Source organism: Salmo salar, chromosome 18 (genome assembly GCF_965601325.2).
Source record: "Salmo salar chromosome 18, fSalSal1, whole genome shotgun sequence".
In the NCBI taxonomy this organism is placed as follows: domain Eukaryota; kingdom Metazoa; phylum Chordata; class Actinopteri; order Salmoniformes; family Salmonidae; genus Salmo; species Salmo salar.
This window is the reverse complement of record NC_138308.1, coordinates 21,364,671-21,381,835: the sequence shown is the minus strand read 5'-3', so window position 1 is coordinate 21,381,835 and position 17,165 is coordinate 21,364,671. Positions and strand designations below refer to the sequence as shown.

Sequence of the window (17,165 nt, the reverse complement as noted above, 5' to 3'; positions counted from 1 at the left end):
AGGACCAGTTATAGACTGCAGGTGGAGTGGTGTTTTAGACTGGTTCTTAGAAGCCCAGTTTAGACTGCAGGTCTGGATGAGGAACTATAGGTGTGGATGAGGAGCTTCAGGATGATTCCTAGAAGGCCAGTTTAGACTGCAGGTCTGGATGAGGAACTACAGGTGTGGATGAGGAGCTTCAGGATGATTCCTAGAAGGCCAGTTTAGACTGCAGGTGTGGATGAGGAGCTTCAGGCTGGTTCTTAGGAGGAAAAGGCCAGTTTTAGACTGCAGGTGGAGTAGCCCTCGTCGCTGGCCAGGCTCTGCCGACTGTTGTGGTCTTCCAAGTCACTGCAGCCGTTGGTGCTGATACTGTCCAACTCTCCATGGGAGAAGTCAGTGCTTTCCACGTCCACCTTGATCTCTTCTACAGAAATTAGAGTCAGAGGAAATATTTAATAATGATCCTCCCACACTTATTAATCAGGTGAATGTATTGAGTGACAATTAATGCTTGATGACACCCAGTGCTACATTATATAGACTGTAACACATGTAAATTCTATTGACTGGTTTGAAATGGAACTAAACTGTCTTTGTATAACATTGCCACTGTCAGACAAATTACAGTGAGCTCCAAAGGTATTGGGACAGTGACTGTTTTGTTTTGGCACTACTCCAGCACTTTGGATTTTGAAGTTGAAACAGTAAGAGGTTAAAGTGCAGACTGTCTGCTTTAAATTTAGGTTATTTTCATCCATATCGCGGTGAGCAGTTTAAAAATTACAGCACTTTTTGTACATAGTCCCCCCCATTTTTGGGGACCAAAAGTATTGGGACAAATTCACTTATATGTATTACAGAAGTAAAAAGTTGAGTATTAGCTCCCATATTCATAACACGCAATGACTACATCAAGCTTGTGACTACAAATGTGTTGGGTGCATTTGCTTGGGGTGTGTTTCAGATTATTCTGTTCCCTCTAAGGGACTAACTAAGCTCTGTGGAATTGGCTCACCTTGGTCTGAGTCAGAGTGTTCTGGGGAACCTAGGCTGTCCATACGGACCCTGTCCCTGTCTCCGCCTCCGGGGGTCTGCAGGTGGGCCAGCTGCCTCTGCAGGTGCCTCTGCTCTCGCTCCAGGCTTTCCAGCTGGTGCTGGCTCCTCCGGTCCATCTCCTCTAGTTTCTACAAACATACAGAGAGGAGAGAGAGTTAATCAACCTAATGTGTGCATAACCCTTAATATTTTATTAATAATAATTACACACACACACATATATATATTTATATTTTAAATGTAACCTTATTTAACATAAATGGTGTAGGCTAAAGAGCAACTATTTATCAAATTTCCTCAGACATCTGCACATCCCGAGTGGCACAGCGGTCTAAGGCAGTGCCTCTCAGTGCTAGAGGCATCACTACAGACCCTGGTTCGATCCTGGGCTGTATCACAACCGGCCATGACTGGGAGTCCGATAGGGCAGCGCACAATTGGCCCAGCGTCATCAGGGTTAGGGAAGGGTTTGGCAGGGGCAGGCCCTCATTGTAAAATAAGAATTTGTTCTTAACTGACTTGCCTAGGTAAATAAATACAATAAAACACAGCCCTCTGTCTCACAGTACATATTCAGTTTTACTGTACAAATGATAGAATCTTCAACAGCTGCCATTTACAAACATTTTAAATTGAATGTTTTTATTTTAATTTTACTCTACTCTTGCAACACTCAAGATTGAGGGACAAACTGCGTGTTGTGTTCTTCTGAGCCTGAATAATCATATGTGAATTCATCCACATCAGACCAGGCGAAAAATACCAACAGATCCAAACGGCTGTAGTTGCAAAGTAATTCCTGACATTTTTGTATGATGGCCAATTGTAGACCTGAATTTGCTGCTGGGAGGAAAACAAAGGCAACAGCTGTGTTGGTTAAGGCTGAACATACAAGCCACACTTCCTTTCATTTTGTATTTTAATTCTGAAACACAGTAATGTGCCAAACATCTCAGATCAATTGCAAAGGCTTTTTCCGAGTTAACAAGGGGGAGACAAATAGGTTCTCCAGACTCAGGGCCGGTTGCAGGCTTAAGCGGTCACCCCTCCAAAAAAAATACATTGTATTCCTAAAGTACTCAGACCCATTGACTTTTTACACATTCTGTTACATTACAGCCTTATTCTAAAATGAATTCAATTGTTTTTGTTCCTCATCAATCTATACACAATATCCCATAATGACAAAACACATTTTTGCTAATGTATTCAATATAAAAAACTGAACTAATATTAACATAAGTATTCAGACCCTTTACTCAGTACTTTGTTGAAGTACCTTTGGCAGCAATTATAGCCTTGAGTCTTTTTGGTTATTACACTACAAGCTTGGAACACCTGTATTTGGGGAGTTTCTCCCATTCTTCTCTGCAGATCCTCTCAAGCTCTGTCAGGTTGGATGGGGAGCGTCGCTGCACAGCTATTTTCATGATTCTCCAGCGATGTTAGATCGGGTTCAAGTCCGGGCTCTGGCTGGGCCACTCAAGGATATTCAGAGACTGGTCCCGAAACCACTCCTGCGTTGTCTTGGCAGCATGCTTAGGGTCATTGTCCTGTTGGAAGGTGAAGCTTCGCCACAGTCTGAGGTCCTGAGTGCTCTGGAAAGGTTTTCATCAAGGATCTCTCTCTACTTTTCTCCGTTCATCTTTCCATCGATCCTGAAAAGTCTCCCAGTCCCTGCCACTGTAAAACATCCACACAGCATGATGCTGCCACCACCATGCTTCACCGTAGAGATGGTGGCAGGTTTCCTCCAGATGTGATGCTTGGCATTCAGGCGAAAGAGTTCAATCTTGGTTTCATCAGACCAGAGAATCTTGTTTCTCATGGTCTGAGAGTCTTTTGGTGCCTTATGGCAAACTCCAAGCGGGCTGCCATGTGCCTTTTCCTGAGGAGTGGCTTCCGTCTGGCCACTCTACCATAAAGACCTGATTGGTGGAGTGCTGCATAGATGGTTGTCCTTCTGGAAGGTTTTCCTTTCTCCACAGAGGAACTCTGGAGCTCTGTCAGAGTGACCATCAGGTTCTTGGTCACCTCCCTGACCAGGACCCTTCTCTCTTGATTGCTCAGTTTAGCCGGGCGGCCAGCTCTAGGAAGAGTCTGGTGGTTCCAAACTTCTTCCATTTAGGAATGATGGAGGCCACTGTGTTCTCGGGGACCTTCAACGCTGCAGAATTTTTTTTGTAACCTTCCCCAGATCTTGCCACAATCCTGTCTCGGTGCTCTATGAACAACTCCTTCGACCTCATTGCTTGGTTTTTGCTCTGACATGCACTATCAACTGTGAGACCTTATATAGACAGGCGTGTGCCTTTCCAAATCATGTCCATTCAATTTAATTTACCACAGGTGGTCTCAAGTTGTAGAAACACATCTCAAGGATGATCAATGAAAATGGGATGCACCTGAGCTTAATTTCGAGTCTCATAGCAGAAAGGTCTGAATACTTATGTAAATAAGGTATTTTTGTTCTTGCTAAAATGTCTAAAAACCTGTTTTTGACTTTGTAATTATGAGGTGTTGTGTGTAGATTGATGAGGAAAATGTTTTATTTAATCCATTTTAAAATAAAGCTGTAATGTAACAAAATGTGGAACAAGTCAAGGGGTCTGAATCTTTTCCGAATGGTACTGTATATATATTTTTAGGAACTCCATTGGGGTCTCAACTTACTATTGAGAGTAAGAATAGGAAAATACACCTGGTGAAATTTGGTTGTGCATCAGCAGTTTTTCTCTGGTTAGAGTAGGCTATGTCAGTCACTCAATTAGGCATGTCGGCTAACAATTTTTAGATTGGTAGTTAGTCTAGCCAGCTATCTAACTACCAGCTATCTATCTAAACTTGTAGTAATCATGGGCGAATACCAACCGGGCATGCAGGACACGTGCCCAGGAGCCCTGACCTCCAGTGGGCCCCCATTGATTTCTTTTGTCATTCTCACTCAGAAATAATTAGGCATAAGTCATTACAAAATATGTAGAATTGCAGGAAATTAGCTGTACAACTGCAAAAATGTCCCATAGCAAAACGAATTGAATTGCATGACATTTTGTATAAAATTGCAAAGTTTTCACTCTGCCTCATTGCAAAATGTGTAGAATTGCAGAAAACTTCATTTAAAACTGCAACATTTTCTGTACACCCATTGCAAAATGTGTACAATTTCAGGAAATTAACTTTAAAACATACATTTTTCTCTCGTTAGAGCTGGCCCTGTCCAAACTACATCTACAGATAGACACAATAGGGGGAAAACCTTTCTAACCAATCATGTTTGATCAATCAGTTAGACCCATTTAAGGTATATTCCCATTTTCGTTGGATTTGCTTGAGTCAGGCCCAGAAGTGTGCAGTCAGGAGTAGCAAGTGATTTGCAGGCTGAGAAAGTAGATCACATTGTGTTTCTGTGCTGCAGTGCTATGGCAGGTCATGGGAGCACAAAGCTTCTCTATCCATAGGCTAGGGGCTTCAATTTAACCATTCACCAGATCCCATGACACCATGGTCCCCATGACACCACCATGGCGGCATTGTTGACTACAATACCTTAATGTGACCCTTGGCCTTGTTAAGCAACCCCAGGGTAGTGTGCCGACTGCAGTTGGGTCCCAGTGGGATCAACATCTTTAACCTCTCCAAACACAGGCGGAGATGTGCTCGTCTGAGAGGGGGAAGAAACAATAGAGGACTAATCTTTAGTGAAAACAATAATAGGAACAGTCTCTACATCCAGATGCAATTCCTGGAATTGAATAACATTTATTTTATACATAAATTAATTCCTTGATGAGGCCCTATTATTCCCATCCCCTCCACATCGATGGATGAATAAATGAATATATTTGGACAAATTAGACATTGATCTGTTTTTTAGTAATGACATTACCTATATATTTTTTTCCATTTTGTTGGATAGACAGGCTAATCCATTACTTAGATGGAATACATAGTCTGTGCCCAGAGCTATGAGCTGGCAGGCAGACAATCTCATTTTAAGGCCAGGGCCTTTGCGCCATAAGAACTGAACATCCTAGTGTCTAGATTTGGAAGGGCATTATTCTTACTATCAAATGTATTGAAATATAGGTCAAGTTGGGATGTCAACTCCTGTCTGGCTAATGATGACCAACCCTTTGTAGTACAAAGAGTCCGTTTGAGATTACGTTTTTATCATCCAGATGCCTGGCCCTTCACTCTCTGTGATCTACATGATTCCCACACTGGCTGCTCTCTACAGATTAGCACTTGTCACTGTATTTTGGGAACCGTGCCCTGACATGTGCTTTTCCTAGGAAACAAAGATCAGGTCCTGTGCAATAAACTGATTTTCAATGCACAGAAAAGCTTAGTTTATGTGGAGGGAGGCACACCGTCTAAAACAAGCACTTCCAGGTCCAACTGTGGAAACGTATGGTTAAGAATCTGTACTGGACTACACACCCTAATTTGCCTTGCAAAACAGACATCTTTGTTCTATGCATTATGCTACCCCCAGAATGCTAGCATGCTAATGACCACCACTGTACAAACAAGATTGAAATTGTGAAGATGTTGATCAAATAAGTGGTGTTTGAAGTCCAGCCATGAAATAATAAATAAGCCAGTATTACATTTTTAAATTGTGGGTCAATATATTTAGCATATCACTAGGATATGCAAAAATATATGCAGCCTCCTGAGTATTTTGGATTATCAGCTTGAAGTTCCATTTTGAAAAGACAGCTTGGTCTAGAGATAAAGTCCCTGGGAATAGCCATTTTCCACATTACTTAAAATTGTATGAAATTTGTAGAAAAACAATATTTCCATCCCTGTATTATATGTGTGCTATCAAACCATGTATCAGTCTGCACAGTTGAATGATTTTGTGGACACATAATGCACCATAAGACATATAAGCACAATATCCCTTTGACTAATGAATTATCTTGTAACTCAAGTGTTTTACCCCGTAGTACACAGTTGTGTGAGCAAATCACAGTTCGGTGGGGAACGGAGTAGAGAAGAAAATGGCAGATTAATACAAATGTAGTATTTACAGAGATCTTCAATTTATCAATAATAACCATTAACTGTCAATGGAAATTCTCGTAATGGACTCTAACACAGAATGATGGTCACAACCCCTTCTGACTCACCTGTTTTTTTCCAGCTCATTGTGTGCTGACCTGGGTGTAAAAAAAAAAAAAATGGACAGGTTATAGACATAAATCAAAAAACAAGATATGTTAGCAAGAGAGAAGGGAAAAAAAACTGGTTTGACAGTTTCTTTCTAGTTTCACTGGTTTTTTTCCACATTTGACTGATGTTGGAGCCAAGTCCAATAATGAAGGGATAAAAACTAAAATGTTATCATGCAACTGTAACATGGGTATTTATAATAAGAGTTATGAATAATTATGACAAGATTAATTTACCTGTGGTGAATATTGTCAATTTTCTTATTCTTGAATTTCCGTTGTCTCTGATGATGCGTGCTCTGAGTTGCAGGGTATGTTGAGGCATATCCATGTTCACATTCTGGTGATGAAATATACACTAAGTATACAAAACAGTAAGGACACCTGCTCTTACCATGACATAGACTGACCAGGTGAATCAAGGTGAAAGCTATGATCCATTTTGGATGTCACTTGTTAAATCCACTTCAGTCAGTGTAGATGAAGTGGAGGAGACAGGTTAAAGAAGGATTTTTAAGCCTTCAGACAATCGAGACATGGACTGTGTATGTGTGCCATTCAGAGGTTGAAATGGCAAGACAAAAGATTCATGTGCCTTTGAACGGGGTATGGTAGTAGGTGCCAGGCGCACCGGTTTGTGTCTAGAACTGCAAAGCTGCTGGGTTTTTCAAGCTCAACAGTTTCCTGTGTGTTTTAACAATGGAGGGTACCTAATGTTTGGTATACTCAGTGTATATAAGTAACACATTATACACTACAAATTCTGTCATCTCCGTCAGACAAAGGCTTACTTTCATGGTAGTGTTTTGTTCTGTAACATTTGTGACATCAAGCTATAGTCTAAAGTCCCAACACAACAGGGAATGCGCAGACAACATGTCACATACCCCACTCCCTCTTTAGATATGCTGAAGATTCCAATAATCTTTCAATGTTGGCAAACAGTAGTCATATACTGTTGATTATTGTAATATATACACTACCGTTCAAAAGTTTGGGGGCACTTAGAAATGTCCTTGTTTTTGAAAGAAAAGCATTTTTTGGTCCATTAAAATAACATCAAATTGATCAGAAATGGAAACAGCTGATTTTTTATGGAATATCTACATAAGCTCATTATCAGCAACCATCACTCCTGTGTTCCAATGGCACATTGTGTTAGCTAATCCAAGTTTATAATTTTAAAAGGCTAATTGATCATTAGAAAACCCTTTTGAACTGGTATTAGCACAACTGAAAACTATTGTCCTGATTAAATAATTAACTGGCAGCTTCATGAAATAGTACCTGCAAAACACCAGTCTCAACGTCAACAGTGAAGAGGCGAGTCCGGGAAACTGGCCTTCTAGGCAGAGTTCTTCTGTTCAGTGTCTGTGTTCTTTTGCCCATCTTAATCTTTTTATTGGCCAGCCTGAGATATGTTTTTTTTTTGCAACTGCTTACAAGGCCAGCATCCCGGAGTCACCTCTTCACTGTTGACGTTGAGACTGGTGTTTTGTGGGTACTATTTCATGAAGCTGCCAGTTGAGGACTTGTGAGGCGTCTGTTTCTCAAACTAGACACTAATGTACTTGTCCTCTTGATCAGTTGTGCACCAGGGCCTCCCACTCCTCTTTCTATTCTGTTTAGAGCCAGTTTGCACTGTTCTGTGAAGGGAGTAGTAAACCGCATTGTATGAGATCATCAGTTTCTTGGCAATTTCTCGCATGGAATAGCCTTCATTTCTCAGAACAAGAATAGACTGATGAGTTTCAGAAGAAAGTTCTTTGTTTCTGACCATTTTGAGCCTGTAATCGAACCCACAAATGCTGATGCTCCAGATACTCAAGTCTACTCAAGTCTAAAGAAGCCGTTTCCAGCTACAATAGTCATTTACAACATTAACAATGTCTACACTGTATTTCTGATCAATTTGATGTTATTTTAATGGACAATCTTTTTTCTTTTCTTTCAAAAACAAGGACATTTCTAAGTGACCCCAAACTTTTGAACGGTAGTGTGTGTATATATATATATGCTTGTAGCTTGACCCAACACTGTCGTTTACCTTCTCAACAGCTGACAAGAGGACAGTTTTAAAGCCACCTGCAATGCATTTTGGGATAAATTCCATCAAGGTTATTTTGTTTGAGTAGCAACCAGTGATTTATATATACTGTATATACACACTAGATTACTGATAGCTGGCACTACCCCACCAGCTGGTAACAGCAGCATGGTGCTAGTTGAAACTTGTCATCTGGATTTGTTCACCATCTCCAATTCTTTCCATTCCACTTGATATTATTTAGAGTAGGATAGCAGCCTACACGAGAAATAACTTGTAATATTGATTGTTACCATCTGGATGTCACTGTGATGCAGTCTACACTGCTCAATGGGGAGTTTGCGCTGAAAGCCGGCAACACAACCACACTGGATACAGTGTCCTTTGCTCCCGCTTGCCACACTAAGGAGAGGGAAGCGGCCACTAGATAGTGCAGCGAATATCAGGCCAGGGTGACAACTAAAGAAGATTTATCGTAGTGATTTTCACCGAAAATGTACAAAGTTATGGCTTTAACATCTAACATTTCATTTTTGTAAAATAATAATCACTCTTGTAAAAACGGAATTATTCTAAACACTCAGACAAGACAAGTTTAAAATTCTAGCTGAAGTTCCTATCCATAAGCATAAAATAGCTAGATGGGATGGGCTCATCAGGACAACTGACTGAATTGAATCTGTTCATCTCCACTCATCAAACGTCATCAATTTGGGCACCAAGCATGTCAGTATAGCTTAAAAATGTTTTGGAAGCTATAAAAATGCATTTATTAATGTCTACATTTGTTTTTGACACATTGTATTATATTACAGACACCTTAATGCATACTTTTAAATTATATGTGAGCTAAACATAAAGTATAATTATTTGAGATAACTAATGTTACTGTCCCCACTACAACAAAAAATATTAAATACATGTAATTGTGTCCTTGAAACGTTTAATTGAATTACTGTATAATTCCATTCATTCCTATGGAGGCCTGCTACTACTGGGGAGTGCCAATATGGCCCGAAATGTGGCTTCAAAACAACCCAATTGTCAATAATTCGCAACGTCATCCATCCAGTTTATATACATCATTGGCAGCAACCTAGTGTTCGTGCTGTAAAGCACGTAAGCCTAAACCTATATTTTGTACATGGTTTATTGAAAAATACCAACGAACTCTTTCTTCAAGACATAGGACTATTCATTAATTAGGTAATGATGGAATATCACATAGTAGGCTATTACAGTACGCAATAAAATGCATATAGAAGACTGTGTCCATAAGCCTACAAATCCCAGAGACACTTTGCAAATCGGAATGCGACGTCAAAGTTGAACCTGTGTTTGATTGGATATCTGCAAGGACTCGCAAGATGGGAACATGTGTTTAGTCCAATCAAAACGGTATATTTTGCTCCATGTGGATAGAGAGGAAGCGCAATTGACAGGAATAAAGAAATTATAGGGATGGAATTATAGGGTTTCTCTATTCAGCTTCTGCACAATATGCCGAGTTTTCTCAATGAAAATTAACATTTGTTAAGGTTTGATTTGCCTCATTTGACTTTGGTCTGAGATAAACAGGCCTCCTAGGAATTAATTTGCTTTTCTTCGGCCTGCAGGCATCCACAGATAGAAGTTGAAGGAAACCCTATGCTAAATGTTGAGTAGGCTAGGTTTTTTTAAAACAAGGTGAGTGAGTTTGATAGATCGATTAGCCTATTATGTAGCCTAAATATTTTAATAAGTAATTCGACGTGTTCAACGGAAGACAGTCTATTTTACACACACAGGGATGCCTTCACGGATACCATTAGGCTGTTTAGTTTAGATTGTCTCTAAGGAAAGACATTAATGGAGCCATAGGCAAGTCTCATCCAATTGGAAAATGCGCAATTTAATATACATTTAAATACGGTTACCGTTCATGGAAAATGCCAGAGGGTGAGAAAGTAATTCGATGTCACGGGTTTGTTTTTGACCATGTATTGTTATTTGTAGGCTATAGGCTCTCTTTCATTTAAACCAATTTGCATTGGCATAATAGGTTTAAATATTATTCACAATCAGGCAAACTGCCTCATGTTTACGGTTGCCACTCATGTTTGCGTCTTTTGTCGCCATTTCGGTCCATTGCATTGTTGTCTGCCTTGGCCAGTCTGCGTCTGAAATCACCAGAATAGACCACATTACTTACTTCCGTTGTTCTTTTCATGGTTTTCAATGTAATTTGCTGCATCCAGCAAAACCTGAACGTTTTTCATAAAAGTGTCGATTTGCTCCATTGCGGAACATTCGGAGTATATGACGTCGTTAATAGAATAACCAGACATCTCGCTAAAATCTTGTTGGTCCATGGACTCATCCGACTCCAAAACAACCTCGTTGGATTTCAACTCGCTCTGCTGTCTCATATATTTAACTATTTTATTTTATGACAACTGCCAGTGAGACTGAAGGTCCTCTTGTCCCGACTGTAATGTGCAGAGAGAGAGACTGAAATGAACTGGAGTAGATGAAATTGTGCAGTCCTTGAGCCACTTGCCCTACCTACTTGGTGGTTAATCCCTCCCACCAACGCATGCGTCGCATTCAACATTGTCAACTGTATGTAAGCGTCATAAACATATCGCTGGAAAGTAACATTAATACATGTAGCCTATGTAGTCTTAAACGCACTACATCAGTATGCACAATATAGATAAACCCGATGAACAATTACAACTCCCTGAAATGGACTGAATAATATACTTAAAATGTTTTGCTCAAGTGATCACTCCACCTTCATGATACAAATAGTTCACATAATTTGTAACACATTATTTAATGTATTTGGTTTTAGACTGGTTCAAATAATTACTTTACTTGTCTTGTATATTGTTACCGTCATTATGACTAGCATCTGTATCAAAACACAAACTTAAGTTATGAGGTAAAAACAAATGAGGCTGGAGGGCATTGGATGTTATCAGTTCTAAAAAATCAAGTGTGACCAAGGAGAGAGGAAATGAACCTGCTGGAAATGTCTTCCTCTACCTATCACATCAAGTCTTCACATAAAGTGCATTGTCATCCGGCCTCAATCACTTTGATGTATTTAAATTGGATGCTCTGCAGGGCCTTGATGTGATTGGGAGTGTGCCTCCAAAGTCAGAGTTTACAATATGAGTACACACTGTGGAAGCATTTGGGATTATATATCCCACGTGTTCCTTCCCCAAAGTTTAGGGCTCTATTCATTCACCCTGTAAAGTTCAACTTCCGGGATGCGGGTTGAATAGAGCCCTTAGTTACTTTAGCACCCCCTGTTGCTACTTTGAGCCAGTTTTAAAACATACAGTGCCTTCAGAAAGTGTTCATATCCCTTGACTTATTCCACATTTTGTTGTGTTACAGCCTGAATTCAAAATGTATTAAATACTTTTTAACACACAATACCCCATAATGACAAAGTGAAAACTTGTTTTCAGAAATATTTGCAAAAGCAGACACCACCATGCTAGAAAATGGGAAGAGTGGTACGCAGTGATATGTTGTGTTGGATTTGCCCCGAACATAATACTTTGTATTCACAACATAAAGTTCATTACTTTGGCAAATGTTTTGCAGTTATACTCTAGTGCCTTATTGTAATCAGGATGCATGTTTAGCAATATTTGTATTCTGTACAGGCTTCCTTCTTTTCACTCTGTCATGTAGGTTAGTATTATGGAGTAACTACAATGTTGTTGATCCATCTTTAGTTTTCTCCTCTGTAACTGTTTTAAAGTCAACATTGAAATCCCTGAGCGGTTTCATCCCTCTCCAGCAGTTGAGTTAGGAAGAACACCTGTATCTTTGTAGTGACTGGATGTATTGATACACTATCCAAAGTTTAACTTCACTATGCTCAAAGGGATATTCAATGTCTGCTTTTTTTCCCTCTTTTTTTTACCCATCTACCAATAGGTGCCCTTATTTGCAAGGCGTTGGAAAGTCTCCCTTGTCTTTGTGGTTGAATCTGTGGTTGAAATTCACTGCTCAACTGACGGATATTACATATAATTAAATGTGTGGAGTACAGAGATGAGGTAGTTGTTAAAAAATCATGTTAAACACTATTATTGCACACATAGTGAGTCCATGCAATTTATTATGTGACTTGTTAAGCAAATTTGTACTCCTGGACTTGCCATAAGCTTGCCATAACAAAGGTATTGAATACTTATTTTCTCAAGACATTTCAGCTTTTCATTTTTTTTTTTACATTTGTAAAAATCCCAAAAGACATTCCACTTTTACATTATGGGGTATTGTATGCAGGCCAGTGACACAATCTCAATTTAATCAATTTTAAATTCTGTCTGTAGCACAATAAAATGTGGAAAAAGTCAAAGGGTGTGAATACTTTCTGAAGACAATGTAAACATAACATATTCTGGAGATGAGCTTTATTTACCAAGATAACATTTTGTATTGTTATGTTTGACTTCAATAGACTTGACTTCTGAAAGAGTCAACTCTAAAAAAATTGTTCCATTGTGGGACCACTTCAAATGAAGTACAGAATAATATTTATTGGCCCATATATATAGGATACCATGAAATGACCATATTTCACCATCTAACATTGAAAGCCCCAGAGCTCTACAATAAAGCTTACTTTGAAATTGAATTAATTTCTAGTTGGACGGTCTATTACTATTGTGTCTTTGACTGATTAAGAAGTCATTTTTTCCTTGGCAGAGAAGGAAGGGGGACAGAGGGTAGAGGGGCTGGCTTTTAGGGGGCAGCCATGCGTGTGAGCCTGTGTTGTGCAACTGAGACAATGGCCGCAGATGGCTGCCCCACTGCAGAAGTGACCGTGGCTGTGGCTGTAACGGACGCCTGGGAGAGAGAACACCCTCCCACGGAGTCTATTTCAGCTGCCTGGCAAGGACTGACACACACACACACACACACACACACACACACACACACACACACACACGAACACACACACACACACACACACACACACACACAGAGAGAGTTAGAGAAAGGGAGTGAGACAGATGCTCATGTTGAAAGCGTATGAGGATTGGGTTTAGGTACGAATAGTCAAGGCCTTTTAGTATAACACGTTTTGTGTGGTACACTGAGGCTCAGCTTTTCTTTAGAAAAACTATTCCAGCTAGCACTCTAGCAGACCTTTCCTACAGTCTGTCCCTTGCCAGGCCTTGCTCGGTGCAATCCATTGTTATTAACTATATTCGTTGGCTTGCTGAGACGCATGCTCAGGGATAGTCAGCTGTGTAGTGAGGTTAACCAGGTTTAATCCGCTGTCTTTTTCTTATTGGATAGATATACACTTTATTTTCTACCTAATTAATATGCAAATTCAAAGCACACTCATAGAGCAGAGAGGGTGAGGATTTTGTCTAGACTAGAGAATGTCCTGTCCATATTACAGACTAGGCTAGTGGACAGACTGTCAGCTCTCTGCTTTGACACAGACAACATAGAAAACTGACCCAGTGTAGGATGGTGTAGAATGTGACCCCAACTGGAGTAATCTGAAAAGCTTGAGGATTACACCAGTGGCTCAGCTGTCACAGAGGAGGCAAAGTCACACTTTGTGTGTGTGTGTGTGTGTGTGTCAGTGTGTCAGTCAAACCAGCAGTCCCTATGGTTACCCTCAGTAGGGAGTGTATCACATGTAATGTTCTGAACAGCAAGCTGTGTGTTCTTAAAGAGGAAGGAAAACTATAGATAATAGGCATGTGGAAATTACTAACATTGTCTCTTTCAGCGTGTACAGACATAATGTGGGTGATTTGTCTAATGCAGGTCACATTTTGAATGGAATTGTGTATCCTGACAAATAACAAATGCTATCACATAGTGACCAGAAATACGTTATACTGAACAAAAATATAAACGCAACATGCAACAATTTAAAAGATTTGACTGAGTTCCAGTTCATACAGTGTTAGGAAATCAGTCAATTGAAATAAATTCATTAGACCCTAATCTGTGGATTTCACATGACTGTGCAGGGGTGCAGCCATGGCTAGGGCTTGGAGGGCATTGATTCTAACATACAGTTGCAAGAAAAAGAATGTGAACCCTTTGGAATTACCTGGTTTTCTGCATAAATTAGTCATAAAATTTGATCTGATCTTCATCTTAGTCACAACAATAGACAAACACAGTGTTCTTAAACTAATAGCACACAAATTATTGTATTTTTCTTGTCTATATTGAATCATTTAAACATTCACAGTGTAGGTTGGAAAAAGTATGTGAACCCCTAGGCAAATGACTTTTCCAAAAGCTAATTGGAGTCAGGAGTCAACTAACCTGGAGTCCATTCAATGAGACAATATTGGAGATGTTGGTTAGAGCTGCCTTGCCCTATAAAAAACTCTCACAAAATTTGAGTTTGCCATTCACAAGAAGCATTGCCTGATGTGAACCATGCCTCGAACAAAAGAGATCTCAGAAGACCTAAGATGAAGAATTGTTGACTTGCATAAAGCTGGAAAGGGTTACAAAAGTATCTCTAAAAGCCTTGATGTTCATCAGTCCACGGTAAGACAACTTGTCTATAAATGGAGAAAGTTCAGCACTGTTGCTACTCTCCCTAGGAGTGGCCGTCCTGCAAAGATGACTGCAAGAGCACAATGCAGAATGCTCAATGAGGTTAAGAAGAATCCTGGAGTGTCAGCTAAAGACTTACAGAAATCTCTGGAACATGCTAACATCTCTGACGAGTCTAAGATACAAAGAACACTAAACAAGAATGGTGTTCATGGGAGGACACCATGGAAGAAGCCACTGCTGCCACCGCTGCCGTCGAAGTTCGCAAAAGAGCACCTGGATGTTCCACAGCACTTCTGGCAAAATATTCTGTGGACAGATTAAACTAAAATTGAGTTTGGAAGGAACACACAACACTATGTATGTAGGAGGAAAAAAGGCACAGCACAGCCACACATCAAAACCTCATTCCAACTGTAAAGTATGGTGGAGGGAGCATCATGGTTTGGAGCTGCTTTGCTGCCTCAGCTCCTGGACAGCTTGCTATCATCGACGGAAAAATGAATTCCCAAGTTTATCAAGACATTTTGCAGGAGAATGTAGGGCTATCTGTCCGTCAATTGAAGCTCAGCAGAAGATGGGTGATGCAACAGGACAACGACCCAAAACACAGAAGTAAATCAACAACAGAATGGCTTCAACAGAAGAAAATACGCCTTCTGGAGTGGCCCAGTCAGAGTCCTGACCTCAACCTGATTGAGATACTGTGGCATGATCTCGAGAGCAGTTCACACCAGACATCCCAAGAATATTACTGAACTGAAACAGTTTTGTAAAGATGAATGGTCGAAAAATCCTCCTGACCGTTGTGCAGGTCTGATCCGCAACTACAGAAAATGTTTGGTTGAGGTTATTGCTGCTAAAGGAGGGTCAACCAGTTATTAAATCCAAGGGTTCACATATTTTTTCCACCCTACACTGTGAAAGTTTACACAGTGTGTTCAATAAAGACATGAAAATGAATAATTGCTTGTGTGTTATTAGTGTAAGCAGACTGTGTTTGTCTATTGTTGTGACTTAGATGAAGATCAGATCAAATTTTATGACCAATTTATGCAGAAATCCTGGTAATTCCAAAGGGTTCGCATACTTTTTCTTGCCACTGTACTGTCTGCTGACTGACTGTTCTCAAAACTGGTACACAAAATGAAATATTGTGTAAGTGTTCAAAGATATTGTATTTTACTTTAAAGAGTAAGATATTTCCTATCTGACCTTATTGGAACATATTGTCTATATATGACTATGTTATTACATACCATGGTGGTCATCTGATCTGAGATCCTATTTATGTCTGTAGTGAGGCATTATGCAGTTGTGCCTATTGTCTGAACACAATGGTTGTTCTTTGCCCTGAGGTCACAGCAGACGGTCACTCCACCAGGCCAGAGTGTGTCACCTGTTCCTTAAAGCATACCACCACAGACTCCTCCTCCCGTTAACGCTCAGACAAAGCGGGGGTTGCTGTTCAGAAAACTTTCGAAAGTTTGTCACCTACTTTTTCTGAATTATATTCTGAATGATTTAATCCTCCATGTTTGCCTGTCACTTATTGTGTGGTTCACTAGAGGATACAAATAGGCGTCTTATATAAATTCAAAATAAAATTGGATTACAAACGTTTCTTTGACTACTTTAAGAGTAGTTTAATGCAGGGAGATCTCACTCCCAATTATAGTCAATCTGTCACCTCCTGAGATGAGGGTGGTGGTATGATCCTGTCTCACACCCCTTACAGGAACACCTGTTGGATTGTAAATCACCTCTATGTCTCCACGGCCCCTCTCATTGGATTACCATGGCAACCTCTATTTAGGCACTACAGCAATAGACCGAATTAATATAGAAAGGGCTTCATAGGCAATTATCAATCAGGAAGATGCAGTTTTTTTGGGTGATATCGCCATTTTCTAGCACCCTGCTGTGTCTGCTAGAAAATGAAAGCCTTATTACCTGCTGTATTGTATGCGTGTGGGTATTGCCAGGGGTATTCTACCTGGAGCCTGTTGATAGGAGGATGCAACATTATAGAATGTTCTGATCTAAAAGTGTTATGTAGAATCAATATGATCGACTTTAAAGTATCTACAAATAAGAGGCAGCTTTATTCATGACATTTCCATCTGCAATATTCTGACATCACGGAATACACCCCCTTTTGCCCTCAGAACAGCCTCAATTCGTCGGGGCATGGACTCTATAAGGTGTCGAAAGTGTTCCACAGGGATGCTGGCCCATGTTGACTCCAATGCTTACCACAGTTGTGTCAAGTTTGCTGGATGTCCTTTGGTGGACCATTCTTTTTTTCTTTTTTTTTTTACCCTCTTTTTCGTGGTATCCAA

At 40.1% G+C, this 17,165-nt stretch overlaps 1 protein-coding gene across 1 annotated transcript; it reads right to left on the bottom strand.

Annotated features, from left to right (window-relative positions):
* Positions 1-3: 3 nt before the first annotated feature.
* Positions 4-10,784, bottom strand: LOC106577023 (max interactor 1, dimerization protein). Its single transcript, XM_014154671.3, has 6 exons — positions 10,460-10,784; positions 6,459-6,561; positions 6,180-6,209; positions 4,588-4,702; positions 998-1,166; positions 4-406 (listed from the first exon to the last, which is right to left on the bottom strand). Exons 1-6 carry the CDS (start codon positions 10,674-10,676, stop codon positions 243-245), a joined length of 798 nt encoding a protein of 265 aa, XP_014010146.1. The 5' UTR covers positions 10,677-10,784; the 3' UTR covers positions 4-242.
* Between the last annotated feature and the right edge of the window lie 6,381 nt (positions 10,785-17,165).

Excerpts from the sequence above, each read along its gene's own strand:
- LOC106577023 (XM_014154671.3), bottom strand. The coding sequence starts at position 10,676 with ATGAGACAGCAGAGCGAGTTGAAATCCAACGAGGTTGTTTTGGAGTCG. Across the intron at positions 6,562-10,459 it reads CCATGAAAAGAACAACGGAA|AATGTGAACATGGATATGCC; the intron begins GTAAGTAATGTG and ends TTTCATCACCAG. Across the intron at positions 4,703-6,179 it reads AATGAGCTGGAAAAAAACAG|ACGAGCACATCTCCGCCTGT; the intron begins GTGAGTCAGAAG and ends TCCCCCTCTCAG.